Below are 18,349 nucleotides of genomic sequence, written 5' to 3'. Positions count from 1 at the left end.
ACATACACACAAGGACACACACACAGACACACATAACACAGACAGACACACACACAAGACACACACACACACACACACACACACACACACACACACACACACACACACACAGTGCTGAGGCTCAAACTCCTAAGGCCTTGTACATGCTAGGCATAAGCTCTTCCATTGAGCTACATTCCCAGTACCCAAGTTTGTTTCATTGAAGAAATTGCAATGTATTTACCCTGATGTTAAATCATATATAAAACTCACCAGGGAAATTCTTATCTGAAAAATAGCATATAATCAATTCTCTTTAGTGAGTCCTTGGTTTATCTTCCACAGCAATTTAAACGTATGCATAGGCTTTTGAACCACAGATTTCCTTCAATTTATCACCCTCCAGCTAAAGGTAATGAAAGTGAAGTAAGTCCTATTCGTTGGCTTCCGTGTTTAGTCCAACCTTTGACCTTATCCTTTTTATCCACAAATGTGTTTAAAGCCTTCCTAAGTCTGCATATACCACAAACATCTCACCTAAGTGCAAAGGATATTTGGTGTTATATAATAACCAAGGAGATATCATATCTGAAGCCTATCCCCTATCAAGTGTCCTGGAGGAAGATTCTGTCGCAGATAAAAGTGTAGCAAGAAAAATTGCATAAGCATATGTGGAAATAAACACACGTTTGATGGTTATATGTTTTAAAAAATGTTCTTAATAATTACAAAGGTCATACACTGACTGTCATGTGGATAATGCAGAGTGAAATATTTTCCTGGCAGCCATACAACTCAGAGACACAGAAGACACATAAACAGCGAGGTCACTTGTCTGCACAAGAACCCACTTGCAATTATGCTCCACCTTCAATCATTTAAGACGACACTGATGAGAGGGTCCCTTCTCAGACCTGGGTATCTCTGAATGGATGGTCTTCATCATACACCCACAATCTTCTTTTTCATTATTTATTCACTTTATATCCCAATATCAGCACACCCCATCCGAGTCCCCCCTCACACAGCTCCCTCCCTCCCCCATTTTCCCTTCCTTTGTCCTCTAAGAAGGGTGAGTTCACCTGCCACCTTGCCCCCCAGATATCTCCTCACCCTGGCATATCAAGTCACTACAGGACTAGGCACTTCCTTTCCCATTGAGGCCAGACAGTTAGGGGAATGGAGTCCACAGGAAGGCGAAAGATTCAGGGACAGCCCCTGATCCAGTTGGGGGCCGGCATGAAGACCAAGCTACACATATGCTACACACACACACACGGGGCCTAGGTCCAGCCCATGATTGCTCTTAGGTTGGTGCCTCAGAGACCAGGTTAGTTGACTCTAATGGTCTTTCTATGGATTCCCTATCCTCTTTGGGTCCCTCAATCCTTCCCCCAATTTTTCCACAATACTCCCACAAGGTCATCTAATGTTTGGCTGTGAGTCTTTACATCTGTTTCCATCGGCTTCTGGGTGAAGACTCTCAGAGGACAGTTACTCTAAGTTCCTGTCTGCAAGCATAACAGAGTATCATTAACAGCGTCAGGGATTGGTTCTGGCCCAGGGGATGGGTCTCAGTTTGGGCCAGTCATTGTTTGCCTATTTCTTCTGCCTCTGCTCCATCTTTGTCCCTGTATATCTTGAAGGCAGGACACAATTTGGGTCAAAGATTTTGTGGGTTGGTTGTTCTTATCCTTCTACTGGGAGTCCTGCCTGGCTGCAGGAAATGGCTGCTTCAGCTCTGTCTCTCCCACTGCTAGGAGTCTCAGCCAGAGTCTCCCTCATAGACTTTTTTTGGTCTCCCCCTTTCCCAGGTCTCTGGCACAATCTAGAGTGCACCCCCTTCGTACCCACCCACCACCTATTTCCCGTGCTTTCACTATACCTGATCCCCATGCCCCATGTCCCCTCCATCCCTTCTCCCACCAAGGTCTCTCCTTCCGTCCCGTATCTATTTTTTTCCCCTTTTGAGAAAGGTTCAAGCATTTTCCCTTGGCCCTGCTGTTATTTGGCTTCTTTGGGTCTGTTGATTGCAGTGTGGTTATCTCGTACTTTATGGCTAATATCCACTTATAAGTGAGTGCATGCCAAGCATGTCTTTTTGGGTCTAGGTTACCTCACTCAGGATATTTTCTAGTTCTCTCCATTTGCCTGTGAAATTCATGAAGTCCTTGTTTTTAATAGCTGAGTAGTATTCCATTGTGTAAATGAACCACATTTTCTTTATCCATTCTTTGGTTGAGGGACATTTGGTTGTTTCTACTTTCTGGCTATTATGAATAAAGCTGCTATCAGCATAGTTGAGCAAATTCCTTGTGGGATGGTGAAACACCTTTTGGGGATATGCCCAGGAGTGATATAGCTTGGTCTTGAGGTAAAACTATTTCCAATTTTCTGAGAAACTCCACATTTCTTTCTAGAGTGGTTGTACAAGTTTGCACTCCCATCAGCAGTGGAAGAGTGTTCCTTTTCTTCCACATCCTCGCCAGCATGTGCTGTCCCCTGAGTTGTTTTCCTAGCCATTCTGATGGGTGTAAGATAGAATCTCAGAGTTGTTTTGATTTGCATTTCCCTGAGAACTAAAGATGTCAAACAGTTCTTTAAGTCCTTCTCGGTCATTAGAGATTTCATTGTTGAGAATTCTGTTTAGCTCTGTGTCTCGTTTTTTAATTGGGTTACTTATCTTATTGGTGTCTATCTTCTTGAGGTATTTATATATTTTGGATATTAGCCCTCTGTCAGATGTAGGATTGGTGAAGATCCTTTTCCACTCTGTAGACCGCTGTTTTGTCTATTGGCAGTGGTCTTTGCCTTACAGAAGCTTTGCAGTTTCACAACTTTCCCAACAGCCACAAGTAATATGTCTTTATACTTAACCAAGCAAATGAAAGACCTGTATGACAAGAACTTCAAGTCTCTGATGAAAGAAACAGAGAAGATGTCAAAATATGGAAAGGTGTGTCATGCTCATGCATCAGTAGTGTTAACATAGTAAAAGTGGTCATCTTAGTCTCACAAGTAGTTGGGATTACAGACTGACACAATCAAGAATGATTTTTTTTTATTTTTTTATTTTGACCTTAAAACAGTTTGGTTCAATGCAATTCCCATCAAAATCCCAGCACAATACACAGAGCATGAAAGAACAATTTTCAACTTCATGTGGAAAAACAGATAATTCAGGATAGCTAAAACAATCCTGTACAATAAAAGAACTTCTGGGGGTCTCAGCATCCTTGACTTCAAGCTGTACTACAGGGCAATGGTGATAAAAACTGCACAGTACTCGTATAGGCACAGACAGGTTGATCAATGGACTAGAGTAGAAGATGCTGAAATACACCCACACTTCCTACAAGACACTTGATTTTTGACAAAGAAGCCAAACCCATACAATGGGAAAAGTTGGTAGCAGTTTTGCTGTTCTGCTTCAAGGTGCATAGGTTAAAGTCACAACCCCTGAAAAGTGAGTGAATGCAATGGAAGAAACATTACATTTGTGCATGCACCTATAGGAAACATTATACAGATACACATTTGGAGGGAATAGAGTACCCACTAACCTAGTGTCTTAGAGGAAGATTTTCATTTATCTTTAGCTAAAACAGCAGCAAGAAAAAATTCATAACCATATATAGAAATACACACACACACACACACACACAAATACATTCTTCTGGGTTTGATCTAATGTATTAAGAGCATTGTCAGATGCTATTTGGGTCATTTGAAATAGCAAAAAAACCCTTGAGGTCAAATTAAACAAATACGCAAAAACAAACAAACAAACAACAACAACAACAAAAAAAAACCATTCCTGTTCGTGTAAGTCTGTAATTCCAGCTACTTGTGAGGCTGAGGCAGAAGGATCACAAGTTCCACATTGCCTAAGCAACTCGATTGAGATCCTGAGTCAAAGTACAAAGTACAAACAGGGCTTGAGATATATTCCAGGTGGTAAAGTGCTTGCTTAACACACGCAGGCTCTAGGTCCAATCCCCACTGACACACACACCCATGCACACATGCACACGCAGGCACACACACACACACACACACACACACAAACACATACATGCAAAGAAACCCCCCTCAAATTATGGGGATTATGTAGCCCAGGCTTGCTTTGAAATTTTGTATAGCCAAGGATGACATTGAATTCCTGATAGTTCTTTTTCCACTTCCCAAGGTCTGGGATAGCAGTGTGTGTACCAAAAGTTCCAGGTTTTGTTTGTTTGGTTTCTTTTTTTTTCAAATAATGCATTTTGGATATTCTTTGTTTAAAACATATCTGAACACAATTGCCTATGTAGTGTTTATATTATTGTTTCCTGATTAGCTTTTAGAAGACAGTTTGTGCCAGAGGAAAGATCCGAAGTGTTGAGACCTCCTATCAGTGTCTGCTTTGTCTGGGCCTCTGGGTAACTTGGTGCTCTGAGATGGTTTGTAAAGCATGATGCTGGCTAGGACCTGTGAGTCGTGTGACTATGATCCTGTATGTAAGCTCAAATCACATCTGTCTCATTGTTTTGTTTTGTTTTTCAGAAAATAGAAAGGAAGCAACTCTGATAAAATGTTAATGTCTCTATGTGGAAGTCAGCCATACCATTCCGTGCCATTTTCTTTTTCCTAAGAATTGGACAGAATGAGGCTTGAGCAAGGGTAGCCACTTGAGAAGCATCGGACACGCAGAGAGCATTAGGGACCACGCGGAAGTTATCTACCTCTAGCAGGAGGCACCTCATTCAGAGAGAGCACACAGACCACTTGACCCTGAAGTGTCTTAAAACTCAGTAGCTGGTTAAAAGTGTTTTGGCTACAACTATGTAGCATCCCGCCTTTGCTTTTATTATCTGCCTCACTTGTTCTGTTCAGTTTCCTAGAGCTTTTAAAAACTGCGTCTGGCCACCTATACACAAGCTCCATCCATTACTGAGAAGAAAAAAAAAAAAGACCTGTAAATGTGGGTGGGATATTTGTGATTATTTTGTTGTGCTTTAAAGGTTGAAAAAGGTTTCTAACTCAAAAATTGTAATTGTCTATAAAACTGACAGCTGACAAACCAAATTAGTTTCTAAAGTTCTCTCATTTAACCCAAGATTAATATTCTGATATTTCAGACTCTTCTAAATTATACGCGTGCACACCACCGGTGTTTTAAGTGCTGCTGGCCTCCATGCACGAACTTAGCAACTGATCTACACACCCTTGGCCCTTTCTCTTAAAACGAAGGGCATCTAGGAGAGGTTTCAAAGTGTTGCAGGATGGAAACTAGTTTTCAGGGCTGCAAGGGAGACACCCAGTGGACTACCACAGCTCAGCAAACGTCCTTGCCTCCTTTCTTTGGTCTAAGTAGTGAGGTGCTTGGGTACCTTTAGTCACGTACTGCGGGGTGAGAGTAAGGATTCAGGCCGCGCAGTGAGAGTGTCCGAAGAGGACCCGCACAACACGGGGTTGTCAAGGTCCAGGGTGCAACTCACGACCTAAACCGGAGACCAAAGGTCAGCAGCTAAACGACTAAGGTGGGCAGGAAGTGAGCAAGTGCGCAGCCTCCGGGGAGGTGGTGCGCAGGCGCATGAAGGGGGCGGAGGTGTGGGGAGGAGAGTGGGTGGAGGATGGGCGGAGGATGGGCAGAGGGAGGGCAGAGGGTGGGCGGCGGGGTGTGTACGATAAACTGCGGTCCGGCACCCGGCCGCTCAGTTGTCGCCGTAGGGTTGGCCATGGCGCTGCGTGGCGTCAGGGTTGTGGAGCTGGCAGGCCTGGCCCCAGGGCCGTTCTGCGGGATGATGCTGGCGGACTTCGGCGCCGAGGTGGTGCGCGTGGACAGGCTGGGCTCCGTGAACCACCCCAGTTACCTGGCTCGAGGCAAGCGCTCGCTGGCGCTGGACCTGAAGCGGTCTCCCGGAGCCGCGGTGTTGCGGCGCATGTGCGCACGCGCGGACGTGTTGCTGGAGCCCTTCCGTAGCGGTGAGCCCTGCCGCACTGCGAGATGACATTCTCTCCTGCCCGGTTACTCCAAGCTTCTCTGACTCCTTCTTAAGACTTTTAATCCCCCCCCAGCACTCTTTCATATTTGCCTTTATTAATTATTTGGGGAATATTGAACCGTATGAGAATCTAGTGCAAGAGACAGATTGAAAAACTTCAATTGAATGTAGCCACTGACCCTTTGATATGCAATGTGCCTCTGCACTAAAGCCAATGACAGACCATGGCTAACCTTTCCCCTAAATGGCTGGTATTCCCAAGCTCCATCTTCAAGATCACTTCCTTTACTTTGGGCCGTACGAAAACATTGTTTTAATGCTCTGTAGACAAACGACCAAATCATTAACAGAATCCGTTTTTTGAGCATTTGCATGCTTGGTGACATGCACTTCCAACTGTCACAAACCCTGAACCAAGTCTGAAGGCATTTCCTCCTGTATTAACTCAGAGCATTCACCCCGACCTGCTCCTTACTAATATTGTAAGCCAATAAGTTTGACAATGAAATGGGACAGGAGAGGGTCACCAGGCACATTTATATTTAACTCTCTTAGTTCTCCCAAGCATACCTGAGCACAGTGATGGTAACATTTAGGATTAAATCGCAATGTTAAAATGCTCCATTTGAAAATGAGCATGGGTCACTGTGGTTAAGTAGTTTCTCCAAGTGACTCTTAATTCTGACGACTTTCACCAAAATCACAACTAACAATGTTAGTATTACTTGGAAGTGTCTGTCCTTTAGTTTGCCCTGGAGTAGGAATTATTCCTGTCTGTGATTCATGCTCTCTGTAAAAACAAAACTGACAGGTAATTTCTCCACTGGTGAAATGAACCAGTTCAAGCCACACTAGATTATATTAAAGGCCGGGTTATTGGGAAACTGTTCTCTGGCAGGGGAGTTCACTGGTCCCAAGAACCAGGGAAGTTGCCAGGGGAAAGGGGGGATAGGAGACAGAGAGGAAAAGAGAGAAAGGGCAGAGAGAGAAGGAGGAGGAAGAAGAAGAAGGGGAGGAGGAGAAGAAAGGAACAGAAGGATGAGAACGAAGTGGAACAGAAGGAGTGGGGAGGAGGAGGAAGAGGAGGGAGTGCAAAATGTCTGAATTATATAGGGGAGAACCTCTTGGGGAAGGGCAGCCCAGGGCAGGGCTGGAAAGTTCAGAGTTGAGGATGGGGTATGCCAGGTAGGGACTGAGGGATGCTGGGAGGACCTGGAGCCAGGTCTGCTTTGATCTGTAAAATATCCACCTCAGTCCCTTGTCCCAGGACCAAACAAAAACAACAACAAAAGCCCACAAAACCATTGACTGCTTTCCTCTAAAGGTGTCATGGAGAAACTCCAGCTTGGGCCAGAGACTCTACGGCAGGACAATCCAAAGCTCATCTATGCCAGGCTGAGTGGATTTGGCCAGTCGGGAATTTTCTCCAAAGTAGCTGGCCATGACATCAACTATATGGCTTTGTCAGGTGTGTTGGAAAGGGTTTTCTAAAACAGTTTGGATTGGCTCCAAAATCAGAAGTTAACATTGATTAACAAGGGCTTTAAAATGTTTATTATTTCTCATTATGTGTATGTGTGTGGTTATATGCATGTGAATGCGTATGCCTCTAGAGACCAGTAAGAATGTTCTGGATCACCTGGAGCTGGAGCCACAACGGGTCGCAAACCTTCTATGTGGGTGCTGGGAACTGAGCTTGGGTCCTTTGCAAGAACCATACATACGCCGAGCCACTGAGACATCTTTCCAGGCCCAGCCTTGATTAACATGAATTTTTAAAAAGGCCAAGATGTCAATGCATATGGGAACTGGCAGAGAGAACATGGTTGTTGAAAACGGGTTGATTTGAGTTCCCGGGACTGCCGTACTTAAGCTCTATCCTCGCCCCGACCCATTTGAGTCACTAGTAACACTGATTTTCTGCAGTTGGGAACTTAGTCCTAAGGAAGCCCCTACTAGAGGTGAGAGACAAGGTAGGTTATATGATGGCTGGTCGCTCCACTTAGTGGGAAAGGTGGTTTAGTTTGATTCTGGTGTTCCTTCACCAGGAGTCATTTTGAGCCGCCGTTTCAGACATCTGTGAATACAGCTAAAAGCCCACGGTTTCAGGTTTTGCTACCACTCTGTTAGAATCTGTCCCTGAGTACGGGCTTTTGAATGGCCTGGCTGTTTTATGTCTAAGAACTGTGTGTTAGTGATGAAAGCAAACGTCCTGCCCTCTTTAAGGAGACACTGAAAAGTCGAGTATAAACCTTCCCAACTTGCCAAACTATAAAGCGGGCTTTCTATATATCTTTAAAACTTAATTCCACTTCCTTTTTACATATGATCATATTCTCATATCTCTTTTTAATAAAATCAAGTGCATTATACGGCTTTAAAGCCAGGAAACAATGGATAGTAATTACGTCTTCTTTAAAACTTAGTAATAAGTGAAGACTTTGATAAAATATTGAAAATGTTTTGGGAGATGTTCCTTTTTGGCCTTAATGTGGGGAGGATTCACTGTATCTCCCAGACTGGTCTGGAAATCTAAATCGGCTGAGTGCTGGGACTGCAGGTGTGAAAGGCCTTTTGTGAGTAGACTCAGCGGGTTCATAGTTTGAAGAGCATTGTGCCCTGTTTCCACTTAGGACAATGACTATAAAAATGGCTGTCCTCTGAGGCATTCTCGAGCTCACTTAAAAGGGGTGTTCAATTTGCTGTTCTCGGTGCAGGTGTCCTGTCAAAGATCGGCAGGAGCGGTGAGAACCCATACCCTCCCCTGAACCTCCTGGCCGACTTTGGTGGCGGTGGCCTCATGTGCACATTGGGCATTTTGCTGGCTCTCTTCGAACGCATGCGGTCTGGCCTAGGGCAGGTCATTGATGCGAACATGGTGAGTATCAGTTGGGGGTGGGGATGATAGGCTTGCCATTGTGTCTCAGTATCACGTGTGGTTGCCGCAAATCTTTCTGAGTAAGAGAGGCGAGGTCTTTCTGTGTAGCCCTGACTGTCCTGGAACTCATGGAGATCCACCTCCCTCCTCTTCCTGAACGTAGGGATTTAGGATATGCGCCAACATGTCTGGCAAAAGATAGTTCCTTTAAATCAGCCTCACCCTTTTGTGTGCACCAGAAGGCCACATTGAGCCACCTATGGGGCACTTTAAACTTTATTTATGTAGTGTGAGTGTGTAAGAACGTATCTGGAGGTCAGGACAGGTTTGAGGGTCATTACCCTTCTTTACCTTGTGGCTTCTGGGGACTCCGGTTGTCAGGAATGGCGGCATCCTCATCTGCCAAGCCATCGCTCTCAGCGTGTGCTAAAGAACTCACCTGATTCCTGGGCGGTGCTCAATATTTGTCTCCAAGTTGCCTTTTGTGATTGACCTAGAGCTGCTAAGTAATGATCCTTCAAAACTGAGCGTCGGGGTGGTTTTCAGCCAGTAGAACAGGTTCTCAGAGACGCTAAGGAAGGTGGGGCTTCCTGTTAGGACCTCCTGCTGCCTTTCTTCAGAGATGCCTCAGTTTCATGTGTTTCTCTGTGTGAACACTCATTTCCTCCGGCTGAATCCTTCCTGCATGTGATCTCTCCCTCCAGCCGAGGTGAATGTACTGTCTCCCCAGCCTTTGGCACAGGTAGGATTCACGGCTCCCACTGGATGCACGGAAACTGCAGATAATTCTAAACATTATGTTACTGTATCTTACCTAGATGTAGCTACGTACAAAATTTATAAATTAGACACAGTAAGAGATTAGCAACAATACTAAAAATAGAACAGTCTAAAATATGTACTGATAAAGTTTACCTACGGACTTTTCTAGTTAATATTTTCAGACTGTGGTTAATCCGAATTGTAGGTATCAGAAGGGAAAGTGCATATAAATGGAGAGACCTGTACATTGTCATGAAGCAGGGACACTCCCCTGAGGTCTCACAGCTCCATGGTAAGAGTTTGATCCAAGGCTGCCACATGAAGGCTTGCTGAGAGATCTTTGGAGGTCGAAAGGAAAATGGATTTGAGGGTGGTGAGACTAGCAGCAGAGAGACCAGTTAACTAGTGTTTGCTTAGCAAATGAGGGTACGTGTTAAAGCAGTTAATATTAGTGTAAGATTGATTAAAGGAATGCTAGGTGCAAATTTGGTACAGAGGGTTGCTGATGCCCTGGCAATGGGGAAAGAAGGAGGAACTGAGGCAGAGACAGATTTCTAACTTGTGAGCTAAGGGGTGGTGTCCCTGGTTCCCAGGGGCAGACTGATGAGGGAAGGGACAGCAGGAAGCAGCAGCGGGAGATTGACAGCTCGCTTCTTTCCTCCTTCCTCTGCAGTTTGCCAGCTCTGTAATCTGGGGGCGGGAGCAGGGGGTGGAGGTTACTTTACAACTGTGTCAAATTAGTAAAATGAATAATATGCCAATGTAACCTGTCAGAATTGTTAGGGAATTTAATTAGTCCATCATTGTGTAGTGTGTGAGCAGTGCCCCGAATTGGCCCTGTGAGGGTTTGTGATTGAGAGTCTCTCTTCCCAGAGTAAAAGGAATTCAGTCTTCATTTCAAACTTGAAGTAGCTTTTCAGTATCCAGGGAGAGTATTAAAGTTGGGACCAGTAACAGCTTTTGCAGTCATCTGGGAATAAACTGGGAGCCAGGTGACAGAATGCTAATGTGTAGGACTGAGTAGGAGAAGGAAGGGGGAGAGCAGTAAGCCTGGAACAAGAAGGGAAGCGTCGTGTCACCATGGAAATCAAGGCAACAAAAGGTCAAGAGAAGACACTTCTAATGGCCAGAGGGTCAGAGGCCTGTGGACACCCCAACATTGAGAATGTAAATTGCTATGGGCCACTGGGTCGCTTTACAAAGTTCTTCTCGAGCTAGACCTGCTCGCCTTGAGCCTTGGCCGGCTCTTTGCTTCTCACAGATGATGCTCAGCCTTGTGCTGTGCCTGTTTCTTGTCATGGGGCACAGCTCACCTTGCCCTTTTGGCCCCTCTCTGTAGTGTGTTTTGGGAGGTGTAGTGTGGGGTTTACCACTTAACCCCGGATCCTGGCCTAGACTGCACCACCTCGGGCGAGAAAGCAGCAGCAGTAGAAAGTTCACACTGTCCCACTAAGTGCAAGGCTCTGTGGCTCCCCTGTGCCTGCCTTCCTGTGAGCCACACAGCCTAAAGGAGACAGGCTCTCTCCGTTAGCTATTGGAAATCTGTAGGCTCCAGAGAGGAACGGTTTTCTAACAGTACCATAGCACAATTTGATCCAAAGCAAGGCCTTTGAACACCTTCCCTTCACTGCCCCCTTGTGGGCACAGTGTATGCCATCCAAAAGGGACCAACAAAGGACAAAGGCCTTGGGAGTTGTAAGGAATCATGGATTACTACGCATAATTGGTTCTTTATAGTTAAATGGAAGTAGAAAATGGTTTCACTTTTCATCAGGATGTATCTAATTAGACTCAGCTGATTGGTAGGCAACAGTGAGCTCCGAGTGTATGGGCGGGTTTGACCTTTCCTTAAGGGGTTCATGCTTACATTAGGGAACAGTCACTGTTGGCTAAGAACTCAAGTCAATGGGGTCACTAAACCTCATATGTCACTCCCTCTCCCTGTGGGCCCTTGCAGACACTGACTGACTGAGGCAAGGCAGGCGCCTTTCTGAGAGGCCAGTAGCTTCCTGCCATTTAGTAACAGAATCTGTGGTCCTGGCAGGCCAGAAATGAGACAGAACCTGTTTTCTCACAGTGCTGTCCCCTAAAAACTGGGGCCAAGGTAGCTTCGGGAAATGCCCATTTCGATGTGTCTGCTCTCTGTAGGGAGTAGTGCCCCTGACCTCTTGTTGAGAGTCACGTGCAGGCTGTTGGCCCACATGGTGACAGAGTTGGGAACCTGAGGCTGCTCTTGTCCAGTCGCTTGCACAGCATGTGGGTAAAAGAGTAAGAGAGATGTGTGCTGGGGTAGTCACTGCTAGGCCTCCAGACGAGGTGACAGTTGCTAGCCCTGGGTCTCTCTTTCTCTGGCCTCCTGTGATGTCGTGTTCCTCTTTATAATGAAGCTCAGCAGAAACAGTTTGTTTCTCCATCCCAGCCCTGGGGGGAGGCAGGCACAAGAGATCCCTGGGGTTTCCTGGATAGCCAGGCTAGGTTGATGAGTTCCAGGTTCAGTAGGAGACCGTCAGAAAGCAATTGACATTGACCTCTGACCCCTGTGTTCACTCACAAACAAAAGTAGAGAGAGGAATTCAGGGATCAGCCATGCACCTTTACCTGACTTCAGATCATCAACATGTCAGCATTTGAAAGGAAGACAAATGTAGTTCCTTTAAGTCCCGAAAGACTTCATGAATTGGAGAATGTACCCATGACATTCTCCCATAAACCTCCTCTACCTCAACTTGCAGAAATGTCAGAGAAACTGTATGACTAGATGTAGTTGTCACGGATGTAAAGCAGTTATGTAAAGGCGAGCCTCCCCTCCCCCGATGCTGCCTCCTCTCTCCTTACTTGAGCACTGCATCCACAGTGTTTCCTGCTTCTTCCAAGGTGGAAGGAACGGCGTACTTAAGTACTTTCCTGTGGAAAACTCAAGCCATGGGTCTGTGGGAACAGCCTCGAGGGCAAAACCTGTTAGATGGCGGGGCACCTTTCTACACAACCTACAAGACCGCAGATGGGGAGTTCATGGCCGTAGGTGCGATAGAACCCCAGTTCTACACACTGCTGCTTAAAGGTAAGTAACTTCTCCGAGTCTCGTGTCCTGCGCCGCTGCGAGCTCTTCGATCTTGACTCTGAGGCCTTTTGAACACCACGATGTCTTTTTTTGTTTATACACCATCTTTCCAGCTAATGTAACAATAGCTGTCAGCATATTGTGGGACATTTCATCTGTCTTTTAAATTGACAATTTTAATACTCTAAAAAATAACTCATTGGCAGTCTGTTTGGTGGGAAATCTGGTGCTTTGGTTGTGCATGACACGGATGGACGTTTACCCTGCTTTGTGTGCCCAGACCTTCCTTAATTTTCCCGAAGGAGGTGTGTCGGTTCTGCTGTCTCTTGTCCCCTCGTGGGCACCTCTGACGGTGGTATGGAATGGTGTGAAGCCACCTGAGCGCAGTAAGGTTCAGTTGGACAATGTCGTGACCCCTCGGTACCTTGGAAATTTACCTATCTTGTCTTCTTGTCTTCATGGCATACTGCTATACATAGAATTTTAGGATCTCATCTTTCCCCGTGACATAACTGGGCTAGGATTTTCTTGTTATGTGAAGTGTTTCAGTTTGAAGTCGGCACCACAGTTAATCCCGTGGTTTCAGATGCACTCTGAAGTAAAGCTGCCCACGGTAGCACAGGCCTGTAATCCCAGCAGCTCAGGAAGCAGAGACAGAGGGGTCTTCACGGGGCAGCATGAAGAATCCCAGGCTAGACTTGGCTACGTACGTAATGATTGCGGATGCTAGAGGGTAATGCTAAGCATCTTTTTCATTTGCTCTCCATCTTGTTTTGTAGGTCTTTTTTATTACTTAAAATTTACCATTTGAAAATTTTATAGAGTATATTTTGATCATATTCATTTCCTCTCTCAAGACCTCCCAGTTCTCCCCCCACCTCCCCTCCCACCCAACTTTATGTTCTTTCTGTCTCAAAACCAAATAAAACTAAACAAAACCCAAATAAGAGACCTATCCCAAAACAAGGCCAAACCATAAATTCACGCACGTGCGTGTACACACACACACACACACACACACACACACACACACATACACACACACACACACACGTTCATGCTGTGTTAAACAGCTACCTTCCTGGGCATGGGACCCACCTTGGGGTGTACATGATATTCTCACTGTCACCTCATTGGACAAAACTGATTTTTCCTTTCCCAGCACGTACTGGTTACAAATACCTTCTTGGTTAAAGGTGCGGTTTGTATTTACTTCCCACTCCCAGCGCTGGAATCCTGGCTGTGTATGCTGTTACAGTCTCTATGGGTCCACCTGTTCCTTTGTGTCTGGAAGATGCTGTTTCCCTGGCGTCATCTATCATCTCTGACTTTCACAGTCTTTCTGCATAGATCTTCAGCATAGATCCGCAAGCCTTGAGGGGAGGAATTTGATAAAGATACCCCATTTAGGGGAGAGTGCTCTGAGACAGTGGGAGCACTGTATGCACATCATTCAGCTGTGGGTCTCAGTGTTGACTTTCATCACCCCATAGTCCTACAGGCTGAGTTTTCCACAGGCAAGAACTTAAATGTCCTTCCTAACACCTTTGAAGAACAGAACACTTTAAGGATGCAGGTGCTTTAGAAGTAGGATTAATACCTATTTGGTGATTTCAATTGTGAAAAAAAAAAAAGGTGATACAGTATAGTTATCTTCCTACGTTAAAGTTTCAGTGTTTGGTAGCTTTTCAAATGCATTGTACATTGTATATACTTTTGTCATGGCTGCTTCTACAAACATCCCAAAGCATTTTATAATCACATATGTTAACTTTACTAACTCAAATATAGTTGATTAAACTGTAGGACAGGATCAGTTGCATAGATCGAGTATGATACATCCCTGCCCAACCTGAAATTATGTTTAGAGACTTACTTCACACTTCTGGACTTAACAGTGGTAGACAACCGCAAGTGGTTGGTGCAGAGTGTGTTGGCCACAGATCTCTGGGACCAGCAGGGATAGGATACACCATATTAGAGTGCATCATATAACAGCCATGGGTATATGTTATCTACAGAAAACGTATTTATATAGTTACATAAGTTTTAGTTTGTTGTTTCTTATCAACATTCACATTTCAAAGTGAAGTTATTTTTCTTGAGAATATTTTGTAGCCTAAACTGTTAAACGTAGCTTCTTTTGAGTTCTGGAAACTTATTTGAAAGTTATCTTAGTACATTTCCCCTTTCCTTTGCGCAGAAATTAGTACAAGTGCCTCCCAGTTATTTAGTGTCAGCCCAATTATTTCTTCTGAAGGCTATGTCGGTGACAGTTTTCACATTTCACCTTTGGTGAATTTTGAATTAATATCTAAGTACAGGGTGAGTTAGGATTTAATTCTTTTTTTTTTGCGTAGTTTGCTCAGTATTATTAATTAAAAAAACAGTTCTTCCTACATAGAATAATATTTGCATCCTTCTTGACTTCAGGTGACCATACAAGGACAGGTTTGTCTTAGGACTTTTCTTTTTCTCTCTTGCCAGTGCGAGGGATTGCTTGCAGGTCTCCCACATGAAGGAAAGGACCCTACCACTCAGCTGTAGCACCAGCCCTACTTTTAGACTTGCAGCTCTGTTATGTTGTCTGTCCTTATGTCACTGTGCCTTGCATATTGAAATACGTTTGAAATTGAGATGTGTGCGTGTTCTTCTTCAGCATTGTCTTGGCTGTTATAATTTCCTTGAATTTCTGTGTAAATTTTAGGATCAGTTTATCAATTTCAACAAATAAGGTGTCTGATTATTTTATTGTGCTTGTATGCTTGTGTGTACATTGTGTGTGTGTGTGTGTGCGTGTGCACATGCGTGGGCATTGGCACACCGTAGCACTTGTGTGGAGTTCAGAGGACAACTTTGGGGGCCATTTCTTGCTTTCCACCTTGCTACACAAGGTCTCTCTTGTTCTTCGCCAGTGTATATTCCAGATTGGCTGGCCCAAGAGCTCTTAGGGATTCTCTGTCCGTCTCCCATCTTACTGTAAGAGCTCTGGGGTTACAGACACATACTGCACCCCTGGCTTTTTGTGGGTTCTGTGGATGTGAAATCTGGTCTTCCTGCTTCAGTGACAACTCTATCCCACTGAGCCGTCTCTTTAGCTCACAGCTGAGACTGTGGTATACGTTCTTTGGACGTTCTTTGGAGTGTACACCTGATCTGGGGGTACCGTCCTAGCAGTACTGAGTGTCCCAGCCGCCTGCATGGGCTGCTTGCCTTCCTCCACTTACAGCTGTGACTTGATGATGCTCTGTGATTGGAATTCCTTCTGTCATGAGTGGTTTCTTACATGTGTGGATTAAGGTTTGTCATCAAGTTTTGGGACTTTTTAGATATTTCCTCAGCAATTTTCTTCTGACCTTTCTCTCCTGTCTTTTTATGACTCACTTAATGCGTTTGTAAATTTGATAGCGTCTTACATTGTCTATGTTTCTTTATTAATGTGACATTCTGTTCCTCAGTTTAGGTAGGTGAGTTCCCCTCAGGTTTATTTATAACGATTTCCTCAGCCCACTCTGGGCTCCTCACTCTGTGTACTCACGGACAATGAGAAATAATAGTTATTTGACAAACTTTCACCCCAGTGTGAGGCCCAAAAGTCTTTGCCTAGACATTGGCTACTTCAAAAGATCTTTGAGCTCTTAATTTGCTGAGGCATTTTGGAGGACTGTGGAATAATTTGCCAATTATTCCAAGAGAGAAGAATTTATTTTTTAGGACTATAGTCCTGTGTGCTGTGATCTATCCTGAGGCTTCATTCTTGGTAATGGTGATAGTCATGTGTCACATTAAAAATGTTATTTTAGGGGTTGGGGATTTAGCTCAGTGGTAGAGTGCTTGCCTAGGAAGCAAAGGCCCTGGGGGTCCCCAGCTCCGAAAAAAAAAATGTTATTTTAAAGTGTTCGGGAATGTTATACAAAGTGGGGGTTTTGTTAAATTGACTAGACAGATAATGACATCCTGAGGAAATTTCTTTTGAATGCCTTCTTAGGAAACAAATCAACTTCTGGAAGCTAGGTTGTAAAATGGAAAATGGAAAAGAGACCCCATTTTCTGAAATGTTAGTAAAAAGCTCTTGACCATGACAAGCTGGCTTTGAGCTGTGTCACAGTCACTGTTGACTCAAACTTCAAACTGATTCATGTTATTCTTGCCACCCATTTGCTATAGAAGCTCTGATACCATTGTCATAGTGGGCTCCTCATTGATTGTAGTCACTCCCTGAACAGAATAATAACTTAAGGCATTGCATTTCCCCACAGGACTTGGACTCGAGTCTGAGGAACTCCCCAGCCAGATGAGCATAGAAGATTGGCCAGAAATGAAGAAGAAATTTGCAGATGTGTTTGCAAAGAAGACTAAGGCAGAGTGGTGCCAGATCTTTGACGGGACAGACGCATGTGTGACCCCAGTGCTGACTCTTGAGGAGGCCCTCCACCACCAGCACAACAGAGAGCGGGGCTCCTTCATCACTGACGAGGAGCAGCATGCAAGCCCCCGTCCTGCACCCCAGCTTTCCAGAACCCCTGCCGTTCCTTCTGCCAAAAGGGACCCTTCTGTGGGAGAGCACACTGTAGAGGTGCTTAAAGACTATGGATTCAGTCAGGAAGAGATCCGTCAGCTGCACTCGGATAGAATCATTGAAGGTAATAAGCTAAAAGCCAACCTCTGACTCAGGTTCACAGCTCACGTGAATCTGAGGGCTGCATCTGTACTGGAGAAGGATGCCCACCACTGTCCGTATGGAAATGTGGATGAACAGTAGTGAAGTGATCCAAATATTCCAATCAAGACACAACGGAAGACTGATTACAGAGAAATGATTGTGCTCTCACACCGCTCATCGGAGCCTCTGATTGAGGAATAGTTTTGTGTGTGCACTGATATTAACTTGTGGCAGTTTTCTGCCTTTCAGCTCACTTGGTGAAGTGCATTCACTGATTAAAACCCTTTTATAAATGCAACTCTGATAATATATTAAATGAACTAATATAACTTTAATAAATAAAGCTTTTTTTCCTCCTTGAAGTGAACAGTGTTTTTAAGTTGTAAAAGCTTTCTAGAAAGCCATTTAAATGCTATTTAAATAACATTTTCTAATGCATTTGAAATATCGGGGCACTACTGGTAACAAAAATGTTTTTTTAAAAAAAGTTGAATCCTTTCATTCACTGCTCGATGTTAGCGAATGGTCTTGAAGTTTCCTTTACAAACCCTGCTTCCAATCACTGATCTGGCTGCTGTGGCCGAGAGCCTGGAGGTTTGTTCTCCATCACTTGGCCTCAGGCCTTTTCCTCAGTTAACTGTCCTATACCCAGTGCAGATCTGCTCAGCTCCCCTACCAGTGTCAGCTTCTGTACTGATCATGTCTCCATCCACCCCCGAAAGTCCTGCTTAACCTCTCGAAAACCACAAGGAAAAGTGCCTTTAAGCAGATAAGTAAGGAGGTATTCCATAGGCAATAAGGAGCACAGCCAGTACCCAGAAGACAGTGTTCTGAGCATCAGTGACATCAGTGACCGCTGTGACTGACAGCTGTGATGAGCTCCAGGTGCAGAGTGGGCTGCTCATCTCTGGAAATCTCTTTACAGCTTCAAAGGATGCTAATGGCTTTGTCAGACTTGGCCTCAGGTCAGGGGTCATGGTTTTCCCTCCCCGGCGCTAGAGATTTCCATAGCAACCTAA

General features: G+C 44.7%; 1 protein-coding gene across 1 annotated transcript; it reads left to right on the top strand.

Annotated features, from left to right (window-relative positions):
• The first annotated feature begins 5,686 nt into the window (after positions 1-5,686).
• Positions 5,687-17,692, top strand: Amacr (alpha-methylacyl-CoA racemase). Its single transcript, XM_032898779.1, has 5 exons — positions 5,687-5,946; positions 7,291-7,434; positions 8,684-8,844; positions 12,481-12,667; positions 16,927-17,692. The coding sequence occupies exons 1-5, from the start codon at positions 5,700-5,702 to the stop codon at positions 17,334-17,336; spliced, it is 1,149 nt and encodes a 382-aa protein (XP_032754670.1). The 5' UTR covers positions 5,687-5,699; the 3' UTR covers positions 17,337-17,692.
• The last annotated feature ends 657 nt before the right edge of the window (positions 17,693-18,349 follow it).

The sequence above is a fragment of the Rattus rattus genome, chromosome 3 (genome assembly GCF_011064425.1).
Source record: "Rattus rattus isolate New Zealand chromosome 3, Rrattus_CSIRO_v1, whole genome shotgun sequence".
Taxonomy (NCBI): domain Eukaryota; kingdom Metazoa; phylum Chordata; class Mammalia; order Rodentia; family Muridae; genus Rattus; species Rattus rattus.
This window is presented reverse-complemented; position numbering and strand designations above follow the sequence as displayed.